The sequence below is a fragment of the Xenopus tropicalis genome, chromosome 6 (genome assembly GCF_000004195.4).
Source record: "Xenopus tropicalis strain Nigerian chromosome 6, UCB_Xtro_10.0, whole genome shotgun sequence".
NCBI lineage: Eukaryota > Metazoa > Chordata > Amphibia > Anura > Pipidae > Xenopus > Xenopus tropicalis.
The window spans coordinates 60,412,225-60,424,906 of record NC_030682.2 but is presented as its reverse complement, the minus strand read 5'-3'; the positions used below and the strand labels follow the sequence as shown (position 1 = coordinate 60,424,906).

Sequence of the window (12,682 nt, the reverse complement as noted above, 5' to 3'; positions counted from 1 at the left end):
TTCACCAGGGTGTGTTTAGTAATGGTACCATACCCTACTAGTACAGAAGTGTTATACACCTGATGTATAGAGGATAGGAGTAGCCATATTTTTTTTTTCTTGCTTTCCCTTTAGGGTAGATATGTTTCCAGGGCATAAGACAAGATCAGTTAGATCTGATGTGGTGTGTAATTGATTAGAGCCTTTGGTATGTGTACTACTAGAGATGAAACCCTAATAAATAGATCTAAGGATCAAAGCCATGCCAACGTGCACAAGAGCCCAAGGCAAAGCCCCTGGCATCTGCCTTCCCAACTACATCCCTTCACTCGGCAGCCTCTCCCCATCCAAATTATGGAAAGATCCCTTATCCAGTTCCAAGCATTAGGAATAATACTTGTGCTCTCACCTGTTTACCCACTCACTAAAATTCAGGACAGTACCGGCAGTGCTATTAGCCCATGGAGCTCCCAACAGTTCAGGCAGCAGCAAAAGTGTCAGGGAGCTGTTATCTTGTTACCTGCCCATTGTTTGCTGGCGGGGGGGGGGGGGGGGGGGGTAGGGAGGGGGCAGTTTAGTACAACAGTAAAGAGAGACTGAAGTTTAGCAGAGCACAGATCCCATGGATGGGGCACCTGAGAAACTAGCAACATGTCTAGCCCCATGTGAAATTCCAAAATTAATACTGCCTCATGCCATGTCCTCTACCTTTAGCTATTCTCATATTTGATAGTGAGAAATATGGCGGATCAAAATTATGTCCATGGGCCTTCTCCTTTTGTGTCAGTGTGTATCTAAATGTTTTGGGTAAACATTGTTGAGTATACCCTATTGCAGATTGCTATAACATTTTCTGATACTTCACAAAATGTAATATCTGTAATTATTGCTTGTGTCTTTGTGAGGTCTCAACAATATGACCACTGCTGGCTTTTGTACCCTTTTAACTTGTAAATGTAGGTGCTTTTCACAGCAAAGAACAGCTGGTTAAAGTCCCATGTTAGTGAGTATAAGGGCTGTGTGTGGCACGGGCCAGAGATCCTACCTGCTAGATGCTGCTATGGGATACTGCATTGTTATCCCTGCTAACTTTGAAAATTTAATTTTGTTGAATGGTTTCCAAACTTTGTAACAGAGATTGCATGCTTACGTTTATTTTGTTGTTGAGTGAAATCTTTGAAGACTTCTACATATGTTTCTCATACCCTATATATTACCAACATTATTGGAGACCCTATATTTTCTGTAATAGAATACCAACATTAATTGGAGACCATTTATTTTCTGTAATAGAATACCAACATTAATTGGAGACCATTTATTTTCTGTTATAGAATACCAACATTAATTGGAGACAATTTATTTTCTGTTATAGAATACCAACATTAATTGGAGACCATTTATTTTCTGTTATAGAATACCAACATTAATTGGAGACCATTTATTTTCTGTTATAGAATACCAACATTAATTGGAGAATGTGCATCTAATAGCAAATGTCCACTTTAAGGGATACATTCTTTAAACTCTCATACTTAGACCAATGTAAAAAACAAAATAGAAACTACTCCTTTGGAAAAAAACGATCTTTATTAAATCTTCATATTACAGGTATGGGACAGAATGTTCAGAATTACGGAAAGGCTATCTCCCATAAACTCCTTTATAAGCAAAAAATTCCAATTTTTAAAAATGTAATAGTTTTCTCTGTAATAATAATAATACAGTACCTTGAACTTGATGGCAACTAAACTATAATTAATCCTTATTGGTGGCAAAACAATCCTAATATATTTAATGTTTAAATGATTTTTTACTAGATTTATGTCATGGAGATCCAAATTACAGAAAGATCTTTTATCTAGTAAACCGTGATCCCAGGCATTCTGGATATCAGGTCCTTAACCCGTATTAAGCAGTACCCAAAGGAAGAATTATACATGGGGTGTTTCTATTTAGATACTTATGTATATTTTTATTTCTACAGCACTACTATATATGCAGTGCTGTACAGCAGATACAAAGAACAAGAACTTGCTTTGTTTTGTTCTTCTTTAGTTGTCATTTATTAGGTTTTTCACTAGTCTTTAAAGCACAACATTGCTGAATTTGTTCTAAATAAACTGTTCCTTGTGAATTTTGCATTTACAAACATAATCAGCATCTGTTTGGGTGAAAGTGCAACCTTTGTCTTAAACATTCTGTTAAACTTCAACTGTAGCTCTAATTTTTCACAAAAGCTCGTAAGTTGTAGTTAAAGAACAACTTTTGACTTGCCACATACAAATCACTACCTTTTGTGGAATATTTCATTCATCAAGCTTTGCTTGGCAGAATCTATAATCAATTAAGTCTGAGGGGTCTTTTTAAAGGACAGTAAATACAGCCATCTGGTGGCTAATAATGAAAATTACATGTGGAAATTATTTACTCACAGGGTAACAGTCCTTCGGGAAGTGGACATGTGCTTGTTAGCAACACACCATTCTCCATCTGTAGTTTTTTCCTTAACAGAAGATGCTGTTTGTGGTGTTGGTAGTAATTACATGACTGTCTCATTGTTAATACCGTTGTTGAAGATGAAGAGAGAATATAACTATTTACCCTGCCTATAAATGAACCCATATCTGCTCATGTTCATTTCCCCCTGAATTCACTGACTCTTGATATATCTTAGTATTCGTATGTAGAGCAAATATTTAATTCCTTGACTTTCTGTCTGACTTCAAAACTCATTTAGAGTCAGGGGTACAATTAGTTTCCATTTAAGGCTTATGAGCCATATAGAAATAGTATTAGAATATAGGTGAGGAGACATTGAGCTGGTTTGGAAAATAAAACCTTGGCTTGCCTAGGAAGTATTTTCATGGACTGAGAAGATTAGAAGTGTATTGCAGCATTTCATGTAGCATGTGCTAAATTTTTGTCCAGAATGACACTATAATAGGACATCCCGGATGATATTTCAAAGAATTAAAGAATTTGCTTTTTCCCCACACCCCCTTCAACATCTGTCACATTCAGATACATGGCATGCAATTTTTTGAAGCAAAATACAATTTAGCAATATTTTATAGATATTCTGTATATCACAGACAGACTGATCATTGCACAAAATATCTTTCTTTCTTGTCCTTGTATCAGTTTTGGTGTTACAACCTCTTTGCATCCTCTTTTAATGATTTTTGATATATACAGTGGCTTGCAAAAGTATTCGGCCCCCTTGAACTTTTCCACATTTTGTCACATTACAGCCACAAACATGAATCAATTTTATTGGAATTCCACCTGAAAGACCAATACAAAGTGGTGTACACGTGAGAAGTGGAACGAAAATCATACATGATTCCAAACATTTTTTACAAATAAATAACTGCAAAGTGGGGTGTGCGTAATTATTCAGCCCCCTTTGGTCTGAGTGCAGTCAGTTGCCCATAGACATTGCCTGATGAGTGCTAATGACTAAATAGAGTGCACCTGTGTGTAATCTAATGTCTGTACAAATACAGCTGCTCTGTGACGGCCTCAGAGGTTGTCTAAGAGAATATTGGGAGCAACAACACCATGAAGTCCAAAGAACACACCAGACAGGTCAGGGATAAAGTTATTGAGAAATTTAAAGCAGGCTTAGGCTACAAAAAGATTTCCAAAGCCTTGAACATCCCACGGAGCACTGTTCAAGCAATCATTCAGAAATGGAAGGAGTATGGCACAACTGTAAACCTACCAAGGCAAGGCCGTCCACCTAAACTCACAGGCCGAACAAGGAGAGCGCTGATCAGAAATGCAGCCAAGAGGCCCATGGTGACTCTCGACGAGCTGCAGAGAGGTGGGGGAATCTGTCCATAGGACAACTATTAGTCGTGCACTGCACAAAGTTGGCCTTTATGGAAGAGTGGCAAGAAGAAAGCCATTGTTAACAGAAAACCATAAGAAGTCCCGTTTGCAGTTTGCCACAAGCCATGTGGGGGACACAGCAAACATGTGGAAGAAGGTGCTCTGGTCAGATGAGACCAAAATGGAACTTTTTGGCCAAAATGCAAAACGCTATGTGTAGCGGAAAACTAACACTGCACATCACTCTGAACACACCATCCCCACTGTCAAATATGGTGGTGGCAGCATCATGCTCTGGGGGTGCTTCTCTTCAGCAGGGACAGGGAAGCTGGTCAGAGTTGATGGGAAGATGGATGGAGCCAAATACAGGCAATCTTGGAAGAAAACCTCTTGGAGTCTGCAAAAGACTTGAGACTGGGGCGGAGGTTCACCTTCCAGCAGGACAACGACCCTAAACATAAAGCCAGGGCAACAATGGAATGGTTTAAAACAAAACATATCCATGTGTTAGAATGGCCCAGTCAAAGTCCAGATCTAAATCCAATGGAGAATCTGTGGCAAGATCTGAAAACTGCTGTTCACAAACGCTGTCCATCTAATCTGACTGAGCTGGAGCTGTTTTGCAAAGAACAATGGGCAAGGATTTCAGTCTCTAGATGTGCAAAGCTGGTAGAGACATACCCTAAAAGACTGGCAGCTGGAATTGCAGCAAAAGGTGGTTCTACAAAGTATTGACTCAGGGGGCTGAATAATTACACACACCCCACTTTGCAGTTATTTATTTGTAAAAAATGTTTGGAATCAAGTATGATTTTCGTTCCACTTCTCACGTGTACACCACTTTGTATTGGTCTTTCACGTGGAATTCCAATAAAATTGATTCATGTTTGTGGCTGTAATGTGACAAAATGTGGAAAAGTTCAAGGGGGCCGAATACTTTTGCAAGCCACTGTATGTACATACAAACACACACACACACATATATACATACATCTAAATCTAGATTTAAATGATAGATTTTAAATTATTTGCCTTCTTCTCCCAACTCATTGCAGCTTTCAAATGGGGGTCACTGACCCCAGCAGGCAAAAAACTATTGCTTTCTGAGACTACAGTTATTGTTATTCTTAATTTTCATAATCTGTTTCTCTATCCAGGTCCTCTCCTATTCATATTCAAGCCTCTCATTTAAACCTTTCCCTAGTTACTAAGATCATTTGAGCCCTAGCAACCAGATAGCTGCTGAACAAAAAGTATTATACTGGCACGTTTGGGGTATGTTTGGTAAAATGGGTCCACGCCTATTTTAGGGGTGTGTTCACAAATGCATGTAGCAAAAACATTTTTTCAGTGCTGCAGAATTTCATGGTTTATACTCTTTTATTAAACAGCCCCCCCCCCCCCCTAGTTATACAATTATGTAAAATATGAGCGACTTTATGGGCTGTGCCAATAAATTGGTTGGGTTTTCTTCCCCCTTTAAATATTTTCTGCAGATGCCCATGGCTTTCAGGTTGCTGAACAGATTTTAATTATTGTTAACACCTAGTTATATTGCCTACAGCATGGATTAAGAATAGCTTAGTGAACATTATGTATATATGCATGTATGAATATATATCAGCCCTGTACATTTGTATAGTAATAGTAAAAAAAACCATGGGGACAGACATTGCTATAAAAATAATACACAGTAACAAACATTAAGCACCACATGTTGATAAATACAGGAAGAAGAAGGTTCCTGCCCTGTAGAGCTTACAGTCTAAGGGAGTTGGTTAAAAAGCAGTAAAAATAAGTGCTGCACTAGTTGTTGAAGAGGTAGGATCAGACTTTATTGAAGAGGCTGTGGGATAGTTTGTCATGGCATTCTGAAGGAGCAAGTAGCAGCAAGGTAGGTTTACAATGGGATATGAGAATGAACATAAAAGTATAAAATAGCTGTGACTCTGAGAGAAATGTAGGAGCTTGACAGGAACATAAAGGGCCTCATTTATTTCTGGTCCTGACACAAGTGCAGAAGCACTAAGGAGTGCATAATGTGTACATTTACTTTATGCTCCCAGTTACACTGACAGCCAGAAACACAAAAAGCCTTTCTAAACAAGTCAATTAAAATAAATTATAGCTGTGCACTTTTCAGTGCTTGAACTATAGTAGAAAAAACTTGACTGTGTGACAACAACTCCTATAGCAAGGCACTCATCCCAAAGTTTTCCATATTAAATTATTCTCAAAAATATATTTCTAAACTGCATTTGGCAGCCTGACTTTTCTAAAGTCAGGTGTTTGCTGCGATCTTTTCAAAACACATTAAAAAATAAAATTTGATTTGTAATACTTCAGCCCTCTGATGTGTACAGAACCTAGAGAAAACCTAGAGACAGCTACAGTTAAATGATCTGCATTGTCTATTTCTGTAACCATAACAAATAGCTCCTTGTGTCTTCACCCTTATTGTGCTCCACTGCCAGCACCTTAGTAGGCAGGGCCTGTGCTCATCTCTATTTTATAGTTTCCATGTAATGTGTTGACATCAGTCTTCAGAGAAAATCTCACCAATCTCAATTGTGCAGGCAATAAAAGGGGTAGCAACTTTATTTACACCCCTGTTTTAATGAAATCAATGTTGTAATGTTATGTAAAATTACACTGGCTTTGGCAGGCACAACGTTTATTTAAAGGACAAGGAAACCCTTCAGCTGAAATTACTAGTATTTAATTTGCCCCTATTGCTGTAGTTGATCACTACATTTTTTTTCCCTGAAATACCTAATATTTCTCTAGGGGTTCCTTTTTCTAAGTTGCTCTGTGGCTGCTTTGTCATAGGCACCATTTTACCTTTGCAGATGGACTGTGCTGTAACAGTTACGCACAAAATGTTTTGAAGGCTGTAGCCAAGCCAGCAAAGGAAATAAAAGGCACACACCAATCAGTGCATACCAGAAATAAATAGTAAGTGCTTGCCAATCTGTGTATATCATCCTGGGCATAGAAGGGGTCAGTGTTTGAGAGTGTTTTCCTACTCAGACAATAAAAAGGGATTCATGAAGTTCTTCTGGGTGCATGTGCCTATTACTATATTGTGTGCATTCTTCTGGTCTTGGTCTTGGTGTGGCATTTAAACAGATTAAGAGCTGTAAACACAGGAGATCTAATAGCACTACAGAAAAGACTAGCATGCCTGTCTGAGGAGTTAAACTTATGCTTTCCTTGACCATGACCATGAGCTATTATGACAGCTTGCAGTAACAAGGCAATAAGTAACTATATAAATGTGGATAAAACAGTAAAAACATGAAGTGTACGCTGTAAAATGAACATTATTGCGTAAGTGCCTTGTACGGGAGTTGTTATCATGCTGTCAAGTTTTCTCTACTAAAGTCCAACCAGTGTAATTGCATAGCAAGAATTTTTTTTTCCAACTGACTTGTTTGAATATGCTTTTTATGTTTCTGGCTGTCAGTGTAACAAGAAGCATACAGTAAAGGTACACATACATTACAGGTGAGTGATTTCTTAACGTCAGTATTGATATCAGTCATTTATGTTACCTTATATTTATACTTTGAAAGATAGAAATTAAATTTGCACCCATAATTGGAAATTTCTAACAAATTCTCATTTACAGAAAAGAAAAGAAATTCTTCGACTAACAGTGACAACGCAGAAAAGGAGAAAAGGGGTATTCTGGGCTTTTTTCGAAGCCACAAGAAAAACAAGGTAAATAATAACCTAAATTTGCAATGAATGCAGTATTTTACATCTAAATCCCTTTTCCTTTATCCAGCAATGTTTTAGGCTATTTGCTCTTGCAAGATAAATTGAGGTATGAGCAACAATTGTGCTTACAAAAGCCTGTTGTTTAAATGTTTTGTGACTTTGTCCATATGTGTCCAGACTTAGGGACCGCATCAACGAGCCGATGCGGTCCCCGATCCGACCGGATTTTCTAACCTCGCAGATCGAGATCTGGCCAATTTCAGGCCAGATATCGATCGGCCAGGCCGCTCTGCTCTCCCCATACACGGGCCGATTAGCTGCCGAATCGGCAGCTATAGTTGGCCCGTGTATGGGGACCTTTATTCTGGTTATATAGTAAAATATGCAAAGTTTGCCTTTGTAGTAAGACAAAGTAAATTTAAGAGCCATTTTTCTTGATTTTCATTAAGAAATCCATCTCTCTTTGCATTTAGCTGTTGCTAAATGTTGCTCAATATATTCCTTTTTGACATTGATACCGAATCAGCATAGCTATCTTTAAGTCAATACTGTTGATTTATAAAGGAATTAGAACATTGCCTAGGTGCTTTTTTTTCTAGTATGTTTGTGCAGTCTTCCCATTGAAGGGATGTGTGTTCTATTCTGTTTTGCATTTTGAGATATCCCACACTTTTTATCTAATCAATTGTTTGTCACTGATGGTTTGGAGAACATTAAGTATATAACCACCCAAGGTGTTAGATTTCAAATCTGGTATTTCCCAGTAAGGCATTTGTATGAAGCAATTAGCTCTGACAAATGATTACAAATCAACTTTGCCAACATTTTTCAGAAATAAGTTGTATCACGATGACTGTTAAACCAGTTAAGTATGTAACGTCTTTCCATTTGGTTAATCCTTTATGCCTTTATGAAATACAGTATACTGCCATCAGTTTTCTCCCTTACAGTTCATATAAATTATATATCAGCTTACGACTTTATCTGAATCTGAAAGAGCTTAAATGTCAGCCTTGAAAGAGAAAGCAAGTTGTTTTTCAGTAACACGCTTGGCAAAGTTAAACAATGAAATGTTATTTATGGTTTATGAGAGGAGCGCCAGCTCTATTTACTACTCTGAAAGCTGCACCTTCTCTTTCAAGCCACACCTGTTCATAGTACAAGTATTAGGATCTACAAAGAAAACCAACCAAATGTCAATTTTCCCCTGCCATTCCAGACAAAAATAGCTTCAGTGCTGATCTTATATACTGTATAAGAATTTCTCTACATAATATACATTTTTTAGTAGCTCAATGTACAAACTAAAAAACATTGTTATAAAAACATTATACTTTATGGTGTAGTCTGTCTGAGATCCCACTCTATTGTTCATTTCAAACTATGGCATATTTATAAAAATGTAAATTAAATCAGTGGTATATAATACAATGGAGATTTTAGAGTAATATTTAGCATTTTTGTGTGTGCTAATATTAAAAAATCTTAGGATTTAGTTAATACTGTGGAGTATACAAAGTATTGTAAAATGCGACAAACAATGCTCATTTTTAGCTACGCCATTATTTATTTCTTTAGATGGCATAATATTTGGTAGAAACCGGTAAAACTAGCAGATAACTGAAAACCAATACTAAAATTGGTGTTAGATAATTTAACTTATATAGCTAGCATAAACCTCAGCAATTTTCAAAAATGGTGAGCATGTGGCTTATGAGTCGAAGAATTAACAACTTTTGTGTGAATACATGCTAAGGTCTCATGAATCAATGGAAATGTTTGTGTTTGTAAAAATAAGCTCAGATTTGAATATAAATGCAGAAACGGTCAGTTTTAATATCACTATTCTAATTATAATCTTAATAATAGCATGGAAGCATTTTGTAGGGATGCACCGAATCCCCTTTTTTGGATTTGGGCAAACCCCTGAATCATTTGTAAAGTATTTGGCCAAATACTGAACCAAATTTTAATTAGTATATGCTAATTAGGTCTCAGAAAGATAAGGCGAAAAATTTTCAACTTCCGGGTTTACGTGACAAAACGTCACATGATTTTTAGGATTTGGTTCAGCTAGGAGCATTGATCCGGCCGAATCCTGACAAATCTTGGCCGAATCCCGAACTGAATCCTGGATTCGTGTACATCACTAGCATAAGTGCTGTATGGTGCATTATAGGACAAATGAAGAATAGAACAACAGAAATAAGTGGAGACAGGATTACAGGGTTTAAGAGCACTAACATTCCTTTATAAAGTAACATTACTGTTTATCAGTTTTCTTAAATGATAAATATTTATACTTGTTATAAGCTGTGTATTACATATGAATATGGTTACTTATAATATGTATGATTACAGATAACATATGTTATTTTTTACCACACTGATGTGGCCATGACCAGAACTGACCTTGCCATGCCTTGTATCAACTGTGATTTTCATATGCATTTCACAACTATTCAGTTTACTGCATTTATTAGTGTCTCTGAAAATCATAATAGCAGTATATGGTCTATACCTTTATAGCACGATATGGTTCCGTTGTTCCCATTTAAAGGGGAATTTATATGATCGGTGTTGCCTAGTAGATATTTATCGTAATTCTCAAAGACTTTTGTTTAGTGTCACACTCAAAACAGCAACAAACAAAAATAACATATGTCTAAAATCTTAAAAATTACACAGACGATATGACTTACTGTAGTATTTTTTATGTCAACTACTTATGAAAGGCTTGCAGGTCTTTGATTTATTGGCATCTTTTACCCTTGGGTGAAAGCTTGTTATACAGTGCTACATAAGCACGAAAACAGTTTTGTGTTTTGTGTTACCAATTATTATAATCACTTTAGTGCTTACATATTAGATGGATAGGAACGAGTCACTATTCCTACATAAACCCTAGTCCTGCTTCTTCTCATTCACCCCTTACTAATCTGTGTTGAACAGCTTCATGAGTTACGGCACTCTATGGGGCGTTTGTTGTGATAGTGGAGTACAAGTGTAAACAGAGCCCCAGCCAATGAGAACATTTCCCCGCAAGACATAAACCAGGAAGCTGGCCAATTTCAAGCTATGTTGGAGACCAGCACAACAATGACCCATGTTCTGTTATTCCAGCATTGGCAACAAGAGAATTGCCAATTGTCTACTTTCTACGCGTGCTTGTGTTTCTCACCTACTTGTTGCAAGTTGAAGCTTTCATGAGAATAGCTTTGTACCTGTTTGTAAAATGGAAACACATAGCCAAGTGGTATTGTTTGGGTTGGAAAAGCTGCAGCTGATGCTTAGAAAAAGTGTTTCGCAAATGATAAAAAACGGGTAATTCAATGAATTATCATTTGTGTTTTAGAACGAAGGAAACACAGGATCAATGGAAAACGAAGAATATGAAGAGATTTTTAAAGCAGCATCAACCAGTGGAAACACCCATGATGTGAGTACATATTTTATGTACCTATACTAATTTGTTTACACTAGAAAGATAAATATAGATCCTTAACTGTTTATTCCACAGGGACACTAGACCTTCACTTTTCTTTTTTCATGCTTTGTTGCTGGTTCCATTGAAATTCAAGCACAAAACATAAGCATGGTTATTTGTAAATGCTCTTAATTTGATAAAAGCTCAAAATGTTATTTAAAACTGGGAATACAGATGTCTCAAAATGGCATAGATTCTTTTCAACAAGAAAAAAAAAAAAAAGATGTAATGACATGAGAAATCAAATATGGTGCGTGAAAACTGGAATTGAATCTGATCCAGTGTGTGTTAATGCATTTTGAACACAAACAACGATTATCCAGCATACAGCTTGACTCCAAAACTGCCATGTGCTTTATCATACAGAAACCATCTTTTATTTTGGCAAAACATGGCAGAATTGTGTGTGATAAAGCTGCTTTCAGTCTCATTCTCTGTTAACTTTAGTTTTCCAGTAACAGTTTATGTATATGTATACACATATACAACATTCTCCAGGGGACTAGAGCTTTTTAAAACTGACATTTGAAATAGCCATGTTTCTTTTTATTAAAGAGAACCTTTTAGAAAGCTTAAGTCTCCTGGAGACTGTTGCCATTTAGTAGTATAGGCTTTATAACTACAAAAAAAATACTGGCACCTGTATAATGTTTATGTTATGCACTGTACTATTTCTTTATCAGTTTAAAGCATGTATGTGACTTCCCTGTGAAATTCCTTTGAGGTATAAAAACATGCATAATGATGCACATAGTTCAGTGTAATACAAAATAGATTCCGTCATAAGTAAATTTGAGTAAAATGAGTTAAGCCTAGTGTCCTCATATACAGTATAATAATCTTTAACTAGATGATAAACATTTGCAGGTTATTAGAACATGCATCTAAGAGATGGTATCTCTGTAAAAATATAACATTGTACTTTGTTTGTGTTTTTAATCGTCTAATACAAATATAACCAATTGCAGTAATAATACAATGCCAACCGAACCACCATTGTGTTTATACATTTCCAGTATTACACATGTACTGCCACTATTGTTTTCTGTAAAGTAAACTGTGCGTGTGAGGCAATGGCCCTATAGGCCCATGGTCGTTAGTGCCAACATAGATTTGCAACATGTCCTCTTTATTTATAGCCTTACATGCACCAGACAGAAACATTTACAGCAATGGCACATTGGTCTGTATCAGGGGCATTGTCTGTCCCAGGTTTTCCTTCCATAGAATAATGTTAAAAATATACAAAATGGCGACCAAAAGTTAAAAAAAAAAAATTAATATAAGTGAAGATAACAGAGGTCACAATTCAAGCACAAAACATAAGCATGGTTATTTGTACATGCTCTTAATTTGATAAAAGCTCAAAATGTTATTTAAAACTGGGAATACAAATGTAACCAATTGCAGTAATAATACAATGCCAACCGAACCACCATTGTGTTTATACATTTCCAGTATTACACATGTACTGCCACTATTGTTTTCTGTAAAGTAAACTGTGCGTGTGAGGCAATGGCCCTATAGGCCCATGGCCGTTAGTGCCAACATAGATTTGCAACATGTCCTCTTTATTTATAGCCTTACATGCACCAGACAGAAACATTTACAGAGGTCATTTACTATACCAAGTGGTGCAAGTGCTTGAGTGCTAAG

At 36.7% G+C, this 12,682-nt stretch overlaps 1 protein-coding gene across 4 annotated transcripts in view; it reads left to right on the top strand.

Moving 5' to 3' along the window:
• cobl (cordon-bleu WH2 repeat protein) overlaps positions 1-12,682 on the top strand; it is a 176,567-nt gene that overhangs the window by 56,357 nt on the left and 107,528 nt on the right. For all 4 annotated transcript variants that reach the window (XM_012965484.3, XM_031904059.1, XM_031904057.1 and 1 more), the window contains 2 exons: positions 7,448-7,539; positions 10,895-10,978. In XM_012965484.3, the coding sequence (XP_012820938.2) occupies positions 7,448-7,539; positions 10,895-10,978 (176 nt within the window). The remainder of the gene's footprint in view (positions 1-7,447; positions 7,540-10,894; positions 10,979-12,682) is intronic.